The sequence below is a fragment of the Eptatretus burgeri genome, chromosome 1, assembly GCF_056783735.1.
Source record: "Eptatretus burgeri isolate ZD-2024b chromosome 1, Ebu_testis_v1, whole genome shotgun sequence".
Classification (NCBI taxonomy): domain Eukaryota; kingdom Metazoa; phylum Chordata; class Myxini; order Myxiniformes; family Myxinidae; genus Eptatretus; species Eptatretus burgeri.
The window spans coordinates 117,521,275-117,540,564 of NC_140961.1; the positions used below are offsets into that span (position 1 = coordinate 117,521,275).

Here is a 19,290-nt window from a genome sequence, read left to right on the forward strand (position 1 = left end):
CCCCAGCAATATACCTGGCAAGTTTCAATTAGATCGGACCAGTGGTTGTTGAGAAACAGCGGTTGCAGACAGACACACAGACACACAGATTGCTGGAATAATTATAGATAGATGAACACTTTTTAGCAGTCGGAACTGCTGCTATGTTGAATTATGGAGCGTAAATTTTGTAATTCGGCTTGGTTGAAGAGATTCGAGGTTATGACGTGCAAAAATTAAATAAAACCACAAATGCTGGCACCTCCGGTCGTTTATCAGCATTGCAATGTACCCAGCGATTCATGGGAATGATGATCAGGCATTCGATGATATAAGTGAGGTAAGTGAAAAAAACAAACAAACTTTATTGTAAAGGAAATAGTTTCAGCCTGTTCCAACTCGAGGCATTGTTGAGCAGGCCGAACCTCCACCCCAGCAAGGTTACCATGGATGCGCTCAAGACCCCATTGAGAGCAAAGTGGCCGAGGATGTGCCTGATAAAGGATAAAATTAAATAAGGTTGTTAATTATCTTCAAGAGGGGTGTTTTAATTAACAAAAACCGAATTTTCATTCTGCACTTCCTTGCAGTTCTCTTAGTTGTGCATGCAAAGTTTCAGGCTGCAAGGTTTCATGGTTTTGGAGTTAAGGAGGAGAAATACACAAACACAAACACACACAAATAAAGTATCTCATGGAAGCACGAAAAAATGTATTAACTTTTAAATTAATACTGTGGATTTACTCTTATATTAAAGGGAATAAAGCATTAATTGAAACACTTGTTATATGAAAAGTGAAGACAATTTCTACTGCACAATCTTACCTGCCGATGGTAAGGATAATGGAATGATGAGGACGAGCACACAAGAGATTGTAAGTAAAAGGAGTAAACAGGCCATAGGCCTACGAATCTGACATGTAACATCTGTGGGCCGTCCAATGAGAGCAATAGTCCATAAAAAACATCCCAGTAGGGCCATGAGAATAATTTCAGAATGAAGGCCCAGTGCTGTTTTCATTTTGAAGGCATTTTTGGATACAGATAACACCAGCCCAACTACAATTGTTATAAAAATTCCCAGGAGAGAAAAAGCTAATAGGACCAAAGCCAAAGGATCTGAGAAGGCCAAATATTCTTCTGGCATGGCTATACATGCGTTATGGAATGTTGTGGACCAATAAAACTTTGGGCAGCGGATGCAATCCTCAGAACCTCAAAAGTAAGAGAAATAATACTGTCACAAGGCAAGTTCAACAAGGGAGTTTCAAAGTATGTTTATTATTCTTAAATATGGCAAAACAATAAAATTAATTGATCAAATTTTGCTGGATCTACTGTACTTGGAATCAGAACAGACTTGCATCTTGATTGTTGCAACCTCGTGTTGTTCAAGATGGCAGGGTAAGGAGTGTTTAAGAAGGGAGAAGGAGAGAGACGAACATTTTTGACTTGGAAGTAGGGGAGGGAAAGAGACAGAGACACCAACCGACTCAACTATAAACTTCAACCTTGTGTTTTGCAGACAGGATATTGCATCATTGCGTGTGCTGTCCATTGGACGGGAGGCTCATGGTAATATGAAGCACTTTTATACCCAAATCGATGTTAAAACTAGATTGTATTCAAAGAATACTTACCCTGCGCAGTCTTGAGAAGGACTTGGTGCAAGCCAACTCTTCTCGTTCTTTTTAAGGTTTTATTTGATCCAATATGGTGCCACACCAGTGACCGATCATGTCACTTTTATCAAACTATATTTCCCATGTGTAGTTGATAAAGTTAAAGTTTTGCATTGATTGGTTAGCAGATAATTTCTTTTTCATACTGACCAGATCAAGCATTGCACTTGAAGAATTATGACGTCATAATGAAGGCACCGATGGCATCATCATTAACAAATTTTATTCGCCATGGGGAGTACTTGACAATGAGCCATATTTCAATTTTTTCCATGGAGCGATTTCGGAGCTTTAGAGGTGCAAATTTTATTCGCCATGGGGAGTACTTGACAATGAGCCATATTTCAATTTTTTCCATGGAGCGATTTCGGAGCTTTAGAGGTGCAAATTTTATGGTTTATCTAAGATGGCACTTGTACTACGTGACCAATGACATCATAATTATCATGATAAATTCCAACAAGTGGCGGCGCACCTATGGACAAAATTTCGTGTCAATCAGACTAATAATTGCAGATAATTTTTTTCCCATACTGACGGGATCAAGTGTTGCACTAATCCAATTATGATGGTATAAAAAAAAAGCACTGATGACGTCACTAAAGGCCCAGTCACACCTTGACGTTTTAGCCAGCTTATGCCGATTTTTGGAAAATTTGTGTAAAACGCTGGTACACGTCGAATAAGTTATGGGTAAGTTTTGATAACATTAAGAGCACGCTGAAAAACACAGCCATACGTCGTTGTACGCTGGCTTTAAACGTTGTACTTTTTGGTTGTCCTCAAATTTTCCATGCTTGAAATTTTAAGACTTATGCCAGCGTATGATTCACACGTTCCGCATAACGCTGGCCATAAGTTGTAGGCACGTTACGCGATCGTTAACACACGTCGACACACGTTACTTGTAAGTTACTCATAAGCCGAAACATGTCGAGGTAATGTTTAGCGTACCCGAAACTTATTTCCAACCTATGAGTAACGTGTTGTACGCACGATATGCGAACGTTGGCACACGTCGACAAAAGTTACTTGTAAGGTACTCATAAGTCGAAACACGTCGATGTAATGGCTAGCGTCAGTGTTCCAGACTACATGTTTTTATTTATTTATTTATTTTTTCAGTATGACGGTGATGTTGACACTTCGACTTGTAGTGCAGTTATAATATAATATAATTAAAAGGCTGCCGCTCAACGATTTAAATCATAACCGCACTAGAAATCGAAGTGTCAACATCACCGTCATACCGAAGAAAAAAAAATAGAGTCTGGAACACTGACGCTAACCATTACCTTGAGTGTTTCGACTTATGAGGAACTTACAAGTAACTTTTGTTGACGTGTGACAACATTGGCATATCGTGCATACAACTTATTCCCATCGGATGTGGAACGTGTTTCATATGGCAAGTACATCGTAAAATGTTTAACACGTTTATAATTACAAGACGTACTCCACTTAATACGACGTATGATAGCGTACTTTCGCATTCTATTCACGCATTCCAAACTTACCCATACCGTATTCGACGTGTGCCAGTGTTTTAGACGCATTTTTCAGAGGTCGGCATATGCTGGCAAGATCGCCAAGGTGTGACTGCGATGTTGACACTTCCATTTCTCTGGCGGTTATGATTTGAATCGTTGTGTGGCAGCCTTTTAATAGGGTACGTCACGTCATCATCGGCGATACGTGCAGCACGCTATGCAGAAGTTAGACTATCGTTGGGCATAGGTTGTGAATGCCGACAACAGGCTAAGCATTCGTTAGTATAAGTTATCTACAAGACAACGAAACATTCTGTGTCCGTTACTAATATGTTATGCATACGACCAACCCGTTATGAATATGTCCGAATCTTAAAAAAATAAATCAAAAGTTCAATGTAAGCCAGCGTTTTACATACATTTTGATACGTTGCCATTGCTGGCTAAAACGTCAAGGTGTGACTGGGCCTTAACACCTTATTTCCCAAGGGGAGTACATTACAATGAGCCATGTTTCAATTTTTTCCATGGAGTGGTTTCGGATATTTCGAGGGGCAAAGTTTTTCGATTATTACAAGATGGCGCCACATTACGTGACATATGACGTCATAATTTGAGTAAAGGACAGCATTAAATCAAGAGAAAGGGGTGACATGAAGGAAGAAATAAATGTTGAGGATTCTGTATGGGTAGAGATTAGAGATTGTAAAAACAGTAAGATACTGGTGGGATGCTTTTATAAGGCTCCAGGTGTGAAGGAAGAGGAGGAAGGAGGAGTACATGAAGAATTCAAAAGGGCATGTGGTAAGGGAAGAGTTTTCATTATGGGGGATTTTAACTTGCCAGGAATAGATTGGGTCCAGGAACAGGGAAAGGGCAGAGCAGATGAGGATTTCCTAGTTTTAGTCCAGTATTGCTTTTTAACCCAGTTTGTTGATAAGCCCACGAGGGGGAGTGCAGTGTTAGACCTCCTTTTCAGTAACGATCCCAATATGGTGGACGAGGTGGAGGTTGGGGAGCATTTCGGAGCAAGTGACCATAACTTTGTATGTGCAAAGATTGTGTTAAGTGTTAACATTCAGGACAGTAGGGTAAGGCTATTAGATTTCAGGAAGGCAAACCTTGAGGGTCTGAGGAGAGAGTAAGTTGATGTAGTTTGGGAGACTAACAACAGGACAATCAGCATCAGAAAAATGGGAAACCTTTTAGGACCAAATGTGTGGAGTGCAGAGTAAGTACATTCCAATGAGGTGTAAAACGAGAAGCAGAAAGAGGCCAGGGTGGTTGAGCAGTGAGATAAGGAACGCTATTAAAGAGAAGCAGAAGGCATTTATTAAGTTTAAAATAACAGGACTGGAGTTTGATTTGCATCATTATCGGAGTGAACAGAGGCAAGTTAAGAAAATAACTCAGCAAGCCAAAAGAGAGTATGAGAAGGACATGGCTAAGAATATTAAACAGAATACCAAGGCTTTATTTAAGTATATCAGGGGAAAAAGAACAGGTTTGCACCAGTGTTGGGCCCATTGATGAAGAGCATCAGGAGTGTGGTTGGTGATGAAAGTGAGATGGCAGGCTTATTAAAAAGGTATTTTTCTTCAGCTTTGACACAAGAACAGTCAGGAGAATTGCCAATCGCTGAGAGTATTTATCAAGGAGGTGACAAAGTGGTTTTTGCAGAAGATCCAGGTTGGAGTGGAGGTAGTAAAGGAACAGCTTGGTAATCGAAGAGCAGATAAGGCTCTGGGTACAGATAATATGTACCTGAGAGTATTCATGGAGGTGGCCGAGCAGGTGAATGAGATGTTAACGGATATTTTCAATAGCTCCCAGGAGTCAGGACAGGTACCAGAGGATTGGAGAGTAGCAAATGTAGCACCATTATTTAAGAAAAGATCCAGAGAAGAATTGGTAAACTATAGACCTGTGAGTTTGACTTCAGTTGTGGGGAAGGTGTTGGAGACATTAATTAAGGACCAGATGAGGAACCATATAACAAATACAAACGAATTAAAGGAAGTCAGCTTGGTTTTACCAAAGGTAGTTCCTGTCTCACAAATCTTTTAGAGTTCGATGAAGCAGTGTCGAATTGGGTGATTGAGGGAAAGGCAGTGGACGTAGTATATCTAGACTTTAAGAAGGCATTTGATAAGGTACCACATCGGAGGTTGTTAATCAAAGTGAGGGCTTGTGGAGTGGATAGTCAGGCAGCTAATTGGATGCAAACTGGCTTAGTGGTTGGAAGCAAAGAGTGGCTGTGAGTGGGAGGGTGTCTTGCTGGGGGGATGTAAGTAGAGGCGTACCTCAGGGATCAGCACTTGGATCATTATTATTCATTATTTACAACGATTTGGAAAAAGGGGTAAGGAGTAGACTTTCCAAATTTGCAGATGAAACAAAGCTTGGAGGTAAGTTGGATCACAGAGGGGGTGGTGATCAGATTCAGGAAAGTATTGATACTTGCATAGATTGGGCAAAATATTGGCAGATGGAATTTAACCTGAGCAAGGGTAAGGTTTTTTGCATGAGCAAGGGGCAAGGTTTGTACAATTTATCCTGAGCAAGGGGATGGGAAAGAACAATGTAAATCGAGATTACAGGATGCAAGGGGTAATTTTGTAACGTGCCACACAGGAGAAGGATCTGGGGATGGAAATAGATATGGGAAGTAAGCAGGCAGCACAATGCCAGTCAGCTATAGGTAAAGCAAATCGGGGTTTAGGCTGTATTTGGAGGGGGATCATTTACAAATCAAAAGAGGTGGTGGTAACATTGTACAGGAATTTAGTGAGGGCCACATCTAGAATATTGTTTGCAGTTTTGGTCACCACAACTCAGGAAGGACATAGATGCCATAGAGAGGGTTCAGTACAAGGCTACTCGATTGATTCCAGGCGTAGCTCGACTCAGCTATAAGGAGCGGCTGAAGGAGACAGGGCTTTATTCACTAGAAAGGAGGCAGTTACGAGGGGATATGATAGAGATGTTTCAGAAAATGAAAGGTACAGATAAAATAAGTGCAGATGAATTGTTCAGCAGAGTCGACAGTGATAGAACCAGAGGCCATAGCCTGAGAGTAAAGAAGAGGAGAGTGAAGATGGGAGTTAGACAGGAGTAGATAATAATTGTTGCTTCTGGGACAACCATTCAAATGAATGGGAAAAATGGAAAAACTTTCTGACCCAAGTCCCAAAAGCTCAAAATGGGAGACTCACTTCCTCCCCACGTATCCCCTTCCCTCCCATATGAGCAAATGAAAAATTGAGACTTACTGATTAAAGCACTTCTTCCCCCCAACATAATCACAGTCCTTTTGAGGTCATCTCTTCGAGCATGACCTAATATTCCTGAGGAGAGGTGACGATCCGTCTGTCCGCCCGTTCACAATGAAGTTGAAGCGGGAGATATGGTCATTAGTGATCCTGATAGAGGGCGATGAGACGTACACGATGGTATGACTTTCAAAGTCACCGAAGGTCAAGGTCAAGGTCACGAGGCCTTTGAGGTTGCGAAAATGACAATTTCCAAATTCTATCTCCTCCTACATTTCTCAAGCAATCTTGAATTTGATTGTGGCATATGAATCTATGGGACAATAAATTTTGATCAGGCCGGATTTTCGATATTCGCTTTCGTTTTCGTGTCACGTGACTTCAAAGTTGGCAAAAAATGCGATAATGACGATTTTCAAAATCTATCTCCTCCTACATTTCTCAAGCGATCTTGAATTTGATTGTGGCATATATATCTATGGGACAATATATAAACTTTGTCAGGCCGGATTTTCGATATTCGCTTTCATTTTCGCGTCATGCGACTTCAAAGGTTGCAAAAACTGCCCTACCTTCAGGAGGCTATATATTTTCTCGCAGAGATGACCGTCAATCCCGCACGGGGGTAATTTTATTTTCAATATCAGTTTTCAACGATGTTGTTATTGGGGACAACCTGCCAGAAAAAAAACATTCAATAATTATTGGTTGTATAGTGATTTAATCCTGTATAAAACAACAAATTATTAATTGGTTTAAGGATCCCACCTCTCATCTTGTGAAAACGATTGATCTGCAAGGTTGGAGTAATCATCTGATTACTCCATTCTCTCTGATGAACCAAGCCAAAGCTCACGTTAAAATAGGACAAGTTGATGACGTCAATGAAAGGATAACACAATGGGTTTTTTCAGGTGTGTCTCATAAAGGAAATGACTTCAGACTTTCAGGGCTTTGTTCAGGCAAGAGAGCTTGTCTGACTCATTTTAACACAAAAATAAAATGAGTCAAACAAGAGCATTAAGAGAAATTTATTATTTTATCTTTGCTCAACAAAGATACTTAAACCAAGAACCAAGTTCCAAGTTATTCTTTGTGAATATACTCGATGGAAATGAATGATATAAGAAAACTAAGTTATTCCCTAAAATAGAACATGGGCAAATATTCATTGGTTCGCTCTTTGAGTGGAATGAAAATATAAAATACACCCGTGCAGGAGTGACGGTCATCTCTGCAAGAAAATATATAGCCTCCTGAAGGTAGGGCAGTTTTTGCAAACTTTGAAGTCACGTGACGCGAAAACGAAAGCGAAATTCGAAAATCCGTCCTGACCAAATTTAGATATTGTCCCATAGAATCATATGCCACAATCAAATTCAAGATTGCTTGAGAAATGTAGGAAGAGATAGATTTTGAAAATCGTCATTTTCGCATTTTTTGCCAACTTTGAAGTCACGTGACACGAAAGCGAAATTCGAAAATCCGGCCTGGCCAAATTTAGATATTGTCCCATAGATTCATATGCCACAATCAAATTCAAGATCGCTTGAGAAATGGCGGAGGAGAATGGAATTTGAAAATAGTCATTTTCGCAACTTCAAAGGCCTCGTGACCTTGACTTTCGGTGACCTTGAAAGTTATACCATCGTGTACGTCTCATCGACCTCTATCAGGATCACTAATGACCAGATTTCCCGCTTCAACTTCATTGTGAACGGACGGACGGATCGTCACCTCTCCTCTCAACACCAAAATTATTAGGTCATGCTCGAAGAGATGACCTAAAGAACGTCAAAATATGAATGAAATCCTGAAAGATCTTCAATCCTTTTGAAGATAATTAAATGACATCATGTCTCGGATGTTGGAAGACCTTTCACATCCCCCGGCGTTGAATAAGTCAAAAGAAAGGTGAGAAATTATCCCCGTTTGTCTTTCTTTCTGACTCTGTGTCTGTCTCTCTCTCTCTCTCTCTCTCTCTGCCTCTGGGTCTGTGTCTCTCCCCGCCCCCCTCTCTTCTCTCTGTGTATGTCTCTATGTATGTGTTAAATCATTTTTAATTTTTTTTTCAGTTTAATCGCCTGTCTGATTGTACCTGGCACAAAACTCAATCTTCTGGAGGTAATGTTTTTATTTTTACTTTTTTATTTTTAATTAATGTCATTATATAATCATCTTTATATACCCTAATGGCTTTTCTCTTCTTGTGTTGAATAGAATATGGTGATTGGGTTTCAAAATGAAAAACTTCAGACCACTAGAAAAGAGGATTTTGTTCAATTCTTGAATTTTTTTTGTTTTTTTCAATTTATTATCTTTGTCTTTTGTAATTCCTTTGAATAAAATGAACCTAAAATCTCTTCCCCCTTGAAATTACATAACTTGTAAGTCCAAGGAACTGTACTGATTACATCAACAATTTTAAAAAGATCATTTGTCCATCACTTTGAAGAACCTTTTTCAAAATGAGATTTCCACCTGGATATTCTTTCCATAACACCAACTTTGAACTTCGGCTTTATGTCATTAATCTCTTTTTCACATTTTAATTTTGTAAATGTTTGTGATGGTTTCATTTTCGTTGAGGTATGAATTTTATCATTGTACTTATCTACAATGTCCTGAATTATCGATAACCATTGTTGAGAACTGAGTTGAGTGAATTTTTTTTATAGTCTCTCTTTTAAAGTGCGATTGAAACACTCAATAACAACGGCTTTTCCTTCATTAAAAGGTGGTGTATAATGTAATGCTGTTATTTTTAAGGAAATTCATAAATGTTTTGTTGTATAACTCTGTACCCTCATCAGTCCACAATTTTTTTAGGTGTTCTCTTGCTTTTATTAAATATCTGTTGAAAAGCTAACAAAAGAGAATTACCTGTTTTGTTTTTTTAAAGGGACAACCGAGGCATATCTACTCCTCAAATCAATAACGGTTAAAGCATACTTGTACCACTCATCATTATTGAGTTCAATAAAATCAGTGGATCAGATATAATCAACTTCCTTGGAATAAATCTTCCTTCTATTAAACTTTGTGCTTATTGGTTTATGTAATTCATCAGCGAATTGCTCTTCAATCTTAATGACATCATGAGAGGTTATAAGTTTTTTGAATTTCCAAGGCCAAGTTTCAATTTAGCACTGATCATCTTCTTCACGATGAACCTATCAACTTTTTCTCTCAAGGTTGGATTTTGTATTAAAGATAAATTATACAACATTTCTTGATCCACTTCGTGTTTTTCTTCCAATGTTGTGCTATTTCCATAATCAATATCATGCCTCATGCACACTTCATCAACCCTATTGGTAGGTTTTCTCCACGGTTTCGGATTGTCAGCCTCATCTAATCTTATATTAACTTTGTTCCTGGACTACAGCAAGAATACCCCAGTAGATGTAATTCCTCTGGTATTCCAGTTGTTGTAAATTTACTTCCTGATAAAAACTTTTGCATATCTCCCCCTCATTGTGTTTGTTGATGAATTTACTCTTTTTCGAGCCACACACCGAACATGTGCCTTTTTGTATAACCCTATTATTTTTACTTTTAACATACGAGATATTTTTACTCTTGGTTTTCTTTTTACATTTGAGACAATAACTCATTTATTTATGTGAAAAATTCCTACAGAGTGAGAAAACCTGATTAGTTTCCGACATGCACATTTTAATTTTAATTTTTAAAACATAAAGAATCCTTAGAAATGTCTTCTCCATTTATTTTAAGAAAAAAACGTAAAACTTTTATCAAAGTCAATTACACCAACATCATCAATAATATAATCTTTTCCTTCTTTATCTCCACTTTCTCGTTTAAATCTTCTACCTGAAATCGATGTTAATACTCGTGACGCATATATTTCTTGTAGACTTGCCAATTCTTTGCGATGAGATTGATTTATTTTCTGTAATACCTTTGATCTTTTTATAATCTCACTGGTTTTCATATTTTTATATTTATTTATTCTTTCTCTTCCTCCCTCTCCCTCTCCCTCTCCTCCTTCACCTCCTTCCCTCTTCTCCCTATCCTCCTTCTCTCTCTTCTCCCTCTCCCCTTTATCTCTCTTCTCCCTCTTCTCCCTCTCCTCCTTCTCTCTTGCCTCAGTTTCCTCAACTCCTTCCTCATCCCTTACTATCCTTGAACCACTTTCACCCCATAGAATATCATACATATTGTTGCGGTGACGGCTACCGAGACTCCAGCTTGTCACTCAGGGGGATCAATCACCGGTTGTCCTCGGTAGAGCCGGATCTGTGGCCACCACCCACAATTAACGTTATGGTATGGTGGGTTGTTTTAAATCCACGAACGCCACCCAGTCAACCACGAGTTCTAGTGTCCGCTGTCTAATTATTCTGTTTAACTCGAGATCACGTGGTTACCTGAGCGGGGAGCGTGCCCTCGGCAAAGCACCAATGTTATCTGATTAGATTTTAATTAGGGCAGCCGAGTTATTTAACCGCTGGTGCGTGGACGATTTTTTGGTCAAATCTGTGGTAATTACCTCCCAGTCTATCATGGTTCGGACAATGTGAGACCAATAGAAGGAAAGGACAAACACGGACAGGTTGGAAATCGACAAATAATTTATGAATAATAAAATATAGATAAAAATAACTTTTTATTTGCTGACGTAAATAAAGAATTTCAAAGCAAAATCAATCAAAATGCCAGGAAAGAGACAAAGAGCAGATGCTTATCAGGGGTTGACTTACAGCTAAATGTAGACAAGGGTACCCAACAGATCATTCAGGGGGAGGGGAGGGGGAGAATCGTCTCACTCACCAGAAAGTCGCCTGTGAAGCGAAAACGTCCTGAGAATGCGTGCGTGCATGTCACGTCCATCGCCAGCACGCATACCAGCTTTGCCGTGCCCCCTCGAATGTAGGTAATTTGGTCACAAGAAATTTGGTCACGGGAAACTTGGTCACGGTAAAACGGTCACAAGGTAATTCGGTCACGGTACTTCAGTCACAAGGTAATTTGGTCACGGTATTATTATTATTATTCACTGCATTTAAAGCCAGTAAAGCCCAAGAGCAGTAATAAACAAGGCCCAAGAGCAGGAATAAACATTTTCATTTCATGGCCGGCGAATCTTGTTGGCATAATGACGTATTGACCAAGTTTACTGACGACTATAATGGAATCGGAATTTAAAAGTTGAGAGAGACATAATCGATTCCATTATAGTCGTCAGTAAACTTGGTCAATACGTCATTATGCCAACAAGATTCGCCGGCCATGAAATGAAAATGTTTATTACTGCTCTTGGGCCTTACTGGCGTTAAATGCAGTGAATAAATAATAATAATAACAATAATAATAATACCGTGACCAAATAACCTTGTGACCGAATTACCGTGACCAAATTACCTTGTTACCGTTTTACCGTGACCTAGTTTCCCGTGACCAAATTACCGCGCCCCGCCCCCTCTGTTGGGGCAGCCTTGAACGCCAGTCGACGTCTGAAGGGCACTGAGATCATCCGTCGTGGGTTTAGACCCTAGTGTTGTTGGTGATCGACCCGAGCCTCACTTGTTGGTGGCACTGCTCACACCCACATGTACACCACACGCTCACTTGCAGAAGCACTAGAAGGGCGAATTGTCTCTTTGCCGCTGGATAGACACCCGCTTCTTGGTTGCTCTCGCCCTTTGCTTTTAACTCTCTGGACTTTTTCTCCTCAGAGAACGTCCCTCTTTTGCTCGTTTTTTTAACATCTCAGAACGTCTCTCCTCACAAAACATATCTCTTTCCCTTCAGAACGTCTCTCACCACAGAACGCACCTCACTCTTTCTCTCGCTCGTTTTTATATCGCCGGGCCGTCTCCTCGGGGTGCCATCCACCGCAAGCTCACCCCGCCCCACCGGGGCACGGTTACCATGACGACCCATTTGCTCTCAAAAAAGGCGGGCGTCGGAGCTCGCGAAAGAATGCTGCTGAGGAAAAATGAGGGCGGGCTTCAGAGCTCGTGAAAGAAATGTGTGTGAACGTGTCTGTCGTAAAGAAAAAAAAGTAAAGAGAATCTGTCGTAAAGAATCCCCTAAGAGAGGGGATCTATCCTTTACCCTTCTCAACGCATCACATTTAAGATCCCATTTGACATGGGGATGGGGCTAATCTGAACATGCATTTCAGGAAATAACTGTCTGAGGACCTGGATGTGTGGATGCATTCATCAGACCGGATTCTGAAATCCGTAACAATATATTCATCTGGATTCTACGATACTCTTGAATCCACAATTATTTTTCTCATAATAGGAAACCAATAAGATTTGTTGATGATTTCCAAAAGAGTTTTATATTTCATCACCTTTAGAAGTTCATTGTTATTTTATATTTTTATCAAATCTCTATTTGTGGGTTTTTAAATATCAGTATAAGGCCAGTTCTTAATTGAAAAATGCCCGTGTGTATGTTCCAATTCATAAGGAATGTAAAATCGAAAAAACCCTTTTCTTGTAGGTATCCTTGAATGCAAAAATTATAATTTTTTTGAAGCCTTCTTGCTGTTATTTATGTATCAGAAATATATGATAGATTAATGTGATGACACATAATACCTGTTTCCATTTTCCTGTTGTGAAATCAGTTTGTATTCCTCGGCTTTGTATAATCATCAAATTTCCTTCCTTCTTTGTCATATAAACTGTTGCTTCACCATCATATCATTTCTTATTCCTGAAATTGTGTATTTGTTGTTTGCTCATTGCACTTCCACATACTGTATCTCCCAATTCTTACCAAGAGGATAATATTCTTCTTTACGAGGCTGATAAAAATCGTGTAGGTCTTCTAGGTTTAATGAAAAATACCAATTATATCCTAAATATTATACCCCCATTTCTCAATTATCATATTAACTATACTTCCTTTTTTTTAATAAAAATAAAATTCAATATGAAGCAGATAATTGAATATAATAAGAAAAGGTGTATGGTTTGTTGAACCAGGTGTTGTGGTTGTAAATTCTACTTGTTGACCAAAACGTGCTGTTTTATTTCAGGATATATATTGTGATAAATCGGTTAATCTCACCAAGTCATTCGCGTCGGTCGGGCTTGGATAATTTATTAATTTATAAGCATTTTTTATATTAATATTTTTTGCTATACTATATTTCTGTCGTTCAGCCTGTGCCTTTGTGTAATAATTTGATAAATCAATATCCAGTTCTTGGGATACACAAAAGATAGAACCATCTTCTCCAACATAAGTCATTTTATTAGATTAAAAATAATATCATAAAAAAATTATTTTTGTTTAGTTGAAATAACACATACAGACATAATTGACCACATAACAACACTTGGAATTTAATTCTTGGACTTGAAATGTTTGATAAACACCATTCTGGAAGAATTTTATTACTTCAACAGGTGGTGGAAGACCATAACTATCAAAATAATATTTAACCTGATTATTATTAATACAAACCCAATGAGAACCATTTTCATTATTATCTTCTAAATTCATAATAATATTCTTTGTATATTTAGGCAAGTTTATTAACTCATCTCTCATACATATAACCACATTTTTTAATTTCTTACAATATTTGACAAGTTCTAAATTTGATGTTTTATTCTTTCCAAATTCTTTAAACCACGCATCAATACTCATCTGTTGATGAGAATGATATAATCCATTATGCCTTTTAGTTAATTTTACACCTGCTTGTGCAATAGAAGAAAGCATATCTCCAACCAACAATCTTGCTTTATCAGGTAGGCTTTCAAGTTTTTCAGCAAAATCTACAATTATACCACTTCCACTAATTTGTTTCTCCAACTCTTTGTTATGTCTTTCCATCTTTTTGAGCCTGGAGTTGAGCCTTCCTTTCTTTGGAAGCTTTCACCACTGCTGAAATACCACCCGTCAATGCTCCAGCTGCACTTGAACCAGAAAATAAAGGAATTAGAAATGGGAGAAATCCTCCACTCGTCTCTCTTGTTGAATATTTCTTCAACATTGGTTTTGACATTTAATTTTAAGTGAGCCAGTATCGTTCAAGATCTTCATCTGTTCTCTTGTGAGCAAAATATCAATTCTTACTGCTCCTTTTCTCAGAATTGTATTAACCTTAATCGTACAAGGCTTTTGATTTTGAACACAAGATGATAGTTTATGAAGATTGATTTGATTAACATATACCCCATCATGAAAGTAGATGTGTAATATGCTGCACAGGTACCAGCATCGAAACTGTCGAGAGTATTTGTCTATATTTTTCTGTGTGTGATTAAACTGTCTCGAGTAGTTTCTACCTGTATTATTGGAGTATTCCCCATCCATGCATGAAATGCAGTCATAACAGCAGAAGGGTTTTCCGGGATAGGACACTTTACGAGAACCAGGCTGGCAGAGTTCGTTGCACACAGAGCGTGGAACCTGAAATTGAAAAGGAAGTTGAACTTTGCAAATCGATTGTTTAAACCTGGTAATGGTGATCATAAAATTGTACACCACCTCTTTGGGTGAAAAGGACACAAAACATGGGTCATGTTATGTTCTCACAGTATAAAATTCTTCCAAAAACAGGACATAAACGAACATTTATTGGAACAATAGTTGAGTTGGGACTCTTAAACTTTTCTATCAGTATGTCTCACACACGGGAATTGAACATGTGTAGAATAACAAACAAAATTTAATTTTTTTCTCAAGTTATTCATTACCAAAGCAGCCCTGGAATATATAATGTTTCCAAAGATTCTCCAATTGTGAGCTAATTTGTCATGGTGATATTATCTTAAATGGCATACCTTTGAAATTCATTTTCTTTTGATTAAAGTTTAACATGCCATTGGACCTTTCTTGCTCCTTCTCAACCCCTCTGTCTTCCTCTGATCATTTCCTTGTAAAGGAGTGTTTGTCTTGGCTGTCATCAGACAAAGGTGCCGAAATGTATGCAGTGCAAAAAGGAAAATTAATTGTTTAAGCTTGCAATATGCTGTCTTCCTCACACAGTGGTAAATTATCTCATCAGATGCTGACAACAGTCCCTGGAATCCCTTACTCTTTCGACTGCTTTGTCTTGCAGATCAGTGACATATTGTCTGTTGATACAAATTATATTCCTCTTCACAAAAGCTAACTACTTATTTACAATTGATAAAATTACTCAGATTACCATAAATTATCCTGAACGAAGCATGTGGTCAAAAAGAGCAACAGTTGTCAAAGAAAAGGAAGAAAAACAAGAACCACTCCTTTCACATCTTTAGATGAGGCAGTGTTTCCATGGCTTGGGGGTGCAATCATGGACGGATCACCCACTCTGACACAGGATACTCAAATATCTCATCTTTCCCAGTAAGTTGGTACTCATGATGCCAACCTCAGAAAGATGATAGGCTGAGTCAACCCTGCTGCTATTATTTTAAAACCACAACCAAGGTTCGAACTCAGGACCCTAATATCTTGAGCTAACTATTCTTCCCTTTGTGATGTTGTGCCCTGATCTGCTCTGTGTCCTAGCTGTTCCACGAGCCTTGACCATGTATATTAAAAAAAAAGCACCCCACCTTAACCGTTATATAAGCCAATTCACCAGGCTTAAGTTGACAAAAGACATCTGAAAATAAATCAGCATTCACAGTATGTAGGCACTTTGAGATAAAGATCTATCAAGCACATGAGGAAGGTCTTGGTGCAAGTGAGCAATAAAGGAGGTCACAACTCATTTACAATGTAGAAGTCAATGATCGACTTGATGGTGTAGTGAGCAGAGCAGGCAGTTGCACATAATTTACAACAAAGGCAATTGTGAACCTGATGGCAAAGTGTTACCAGGAGAGAAGATAAAAAGATCAGTATCACACATTGTTGTTGAGAAGCATTACTGTGTTTGGTGTCTTTGTGCAAAGTGTACAAGTTTGGTTCCAACTTCATTTTTTTTTTTCTGTGGAGAATCACCAATGGGATCACAAAATAAAGTGAGGTGCATGTGTATGTTATCATGTACTGTGGTTGTGCCAAGTTTGAACAAGATCGGTATTAAAATGTATTTCCGAGAAATGGTTGAGGATGTGTTCAACATTGGGTTTCACTGGTTTACAAAGAAATTTAGGCACGCATGAAAATAGGTGTTCTAACCTAATTTTGGGGTGCTGATTTCAGATACGAAATCCATTTTTACTCATCACCTCTCGTTTTTGAGATATACATATATACATGTACGTACATGTATACATATAGCCCAAGACCCAAAAATATCTAAATATTTCAGTAATACACTGCATAAATAGGTGTTTTAGACTAATTTAGGGATGCTGAACTCAAATTAACACTTTGGCAAGCCGATGACGCTATTTGCATCATCCAAAAAAAAAACTCCGTAGGTCAAACATGTGCATTGTGCTGCTGGGAATGCCAGTAGCTTACTGGTGGTGAGAGAGGGTGGTTAGTGCTGCTCAACAATGATCCGGTAGGATGATACTTTTATATAAAGTAGCTGGGTTTTTTAATTTTTAAACAACCCTTTTCAAGGATCTGCAGTTTCAGGACATGGAACAAGGAGCTCGCCTCACTCTTCGACATGGAAAACAGGTTGTGCTACTGCACGGATGTCGTTGGCCTGTTCACCTCCCTTGGCTTCCCACACAATCCCTCAGATTGGCATCTTTTCAGAGACTCTTCCAAGCGAAGTCTGAAGACTGTGTTCCTGCACAATGGGAATAAATACCCCCGCATTCCCATTGGCCACTCAGTTCATTTGAAGGAGTCGTATGACAATATGGAGCTCCTTCTGGAAGCTGTCAAGTACCAGCAGCATCAGTGGAGCCTCTGTGGGGACTTCAAGGTCATTGGGCTCCTTATGGGTATGCAGGCGGCCTTCACGTAGTCCTGCTGCTTTCTCTGTCTCTGGGACAGTGGGGCTGTGTCCAAGTACTACATACAGAAGGACTGGGGGTCGCAGAGCACTTTCGTGCCTGGGGAACACAGTGTCCAAGAAAATCCTCTGGTGGACATGAACAAGGTGCTTCTTCCCCCTCTTCATATCAAGCTTGGCCTCATGAAGAATTTCATGAAGGTCATGGACAAGGATGGCACTGCCTTCCATCACCTGTGCACTCTGTTCCCAGGTCTCAGTTCTGCCAAGCTCAAGGAGGGCATCTTCGTCGGACTTCAGATCAGGGAGGTGCTGAAGGATGAGGTATTCAAGGAGAAGCTCACCTTGAAGGAACTGAGAGCATGGGAAGCATTTAAGTTAGTCTGCCATGGCTTCCTTGGTAACACACAGGCACTAGATTACCAAATGCATGTCGAGAAGTTGCTGCAGGCTTATCAGGATATGGGGTTGCCGAATGTCTCTCAAGATTCACTTTCTCCACTCCCACCTCAACTTCTTTCCCCAGAACCTCGGAGCAGTAAGTGACGAACATGGGGAAAGGTTCCACCAAGATGGAGAGCAACTACCAAGGCAAGTGGAACCCCTGCATGATGGGGGACTTCTGCTGGATGCTCCTGTGCGACATCCCGAAGGCAAAGTACACCAGATCCTCCAAAAAAAACTCACTTCTGACTGTAGTACTATGATGTGTATATATGCTTATATCCAAGTAATAGTAATATTTAGTTATGTCAGTGTTCTGTATCCGTTTTGTTCTGTAATATGCCATTTGAATATATGAAATAAACACATTATATTATAAGAAAATAGATGCATTATAATAAGAAAATGGGATATGTGAAAGCAAAAAAACTCGAGGTCATAGAGCAAAACTGTTTCGAAATTTGAATTCAGCATATCAAAATTAGTCAGAAACACCGATTCACATGCTTGCCTCAGAATTTTTTTTGTTTGTAAACTAATGTTTTTAGAACTAAAATGGGCACCAATCGGCTAACTTTGATCGAATCGTGAAACCAAAATATGTGCATATGTATACCATAACGTCTTGGCTTTGTGCCAAGTTTGAATAATATCGGTCCATACATGTCTGACATATAGCTGCAGATAGATGCACAGATGGATGGGCGAGACCACATTGTATAAGCCCCCATTTCAGATTTAGTCCAACGGGGGCTAATAATGTTGCATGTTCTAAATTCTAAGTCACATTAAAAACAGTGTGCTTGGTGTTGGCTTAAGCATTGTTTCTTAGTGGAATCTATTGGTTGTCGCAATAACCCAGAGCACACAATAATATTATCACCAGAAGGTTAACATTGACAAAGTGTGAATAGATTTGCTGAATTGTGATATTCTGTTCAAATATTTTTTGAGAGACTAAGTGACATCATGGTTTGAGGATCTCCTGAATTTGAGTGGTAAGCAGTTCGATTTTGACCATGGCTGAGTCACATTGAATATTTCGACCATGGCTGGTCACAGATGCTGTTGCCTTTGTTGATTTAAGGGATTGAATACAAACAAACCACTTTGAAGGAACTTTTTAAAAATTGCGCTGCTGAGTGTGGGGAGAAAAGCGATGTCTTAAACACGGCATGCACTGTACCTGGAGAATTACGTCATTTTCCCCGAAGCTCAGATGTCTTTTGTCAGATGTCAAATCCAGTGTCGGCACATGTATTTGTTTGCATCTGTGCACGTGATTTGTGTTGCAGCTCCTCCATGAGCCTCCGACCATGTAAGAAAGATGTCAAGTCTCGAACTGAAGTGCAATACAAGTGAAGAAACAATGACAAATAGAAGGGCACTCAGTGGAGGGCACACCTCCGTGACTTAATGCCTGATCCACGAGAACATATCGGGCCCATTACATTTTTGAAATATCATGCTATACAGTACTATATCATTTTCGACCCTATCTCTCAATGGTGAAGAATCACTTTAAAAATTAAATGATCCTCGTATCCAGATCCAGATTCAGATCTTCACCA

General features: G+C 39.1%; 1 protein-coding gene across 1 annotated transcript in view; it reads right to left on the reverse strand.

Moving 5' to 3' along the window:
* Positions 1–19,290, reverse strand: part of LOC147035264 (extracellular calcium-sensing receptor-like) — a 42,228-nt gene that overhangs the window by 21,803 nt on the left and 1,135 nt on the right. The window contains exons 2-3 of the mRNA XM_085864667.1: positions 14,709–14,832; positions 805–1,194 (exon numbers count right to left, since the gene is read on the reverse strand). Coding sequence (XP_085720793.1) covers positions 805–1,194; positions 14,709–14,832 — 514 coding nt within the window. The remainder of the gene's footprint in view (positions 1–804; positions 1,195–14,708; positions 14,833–19,290) is intronic.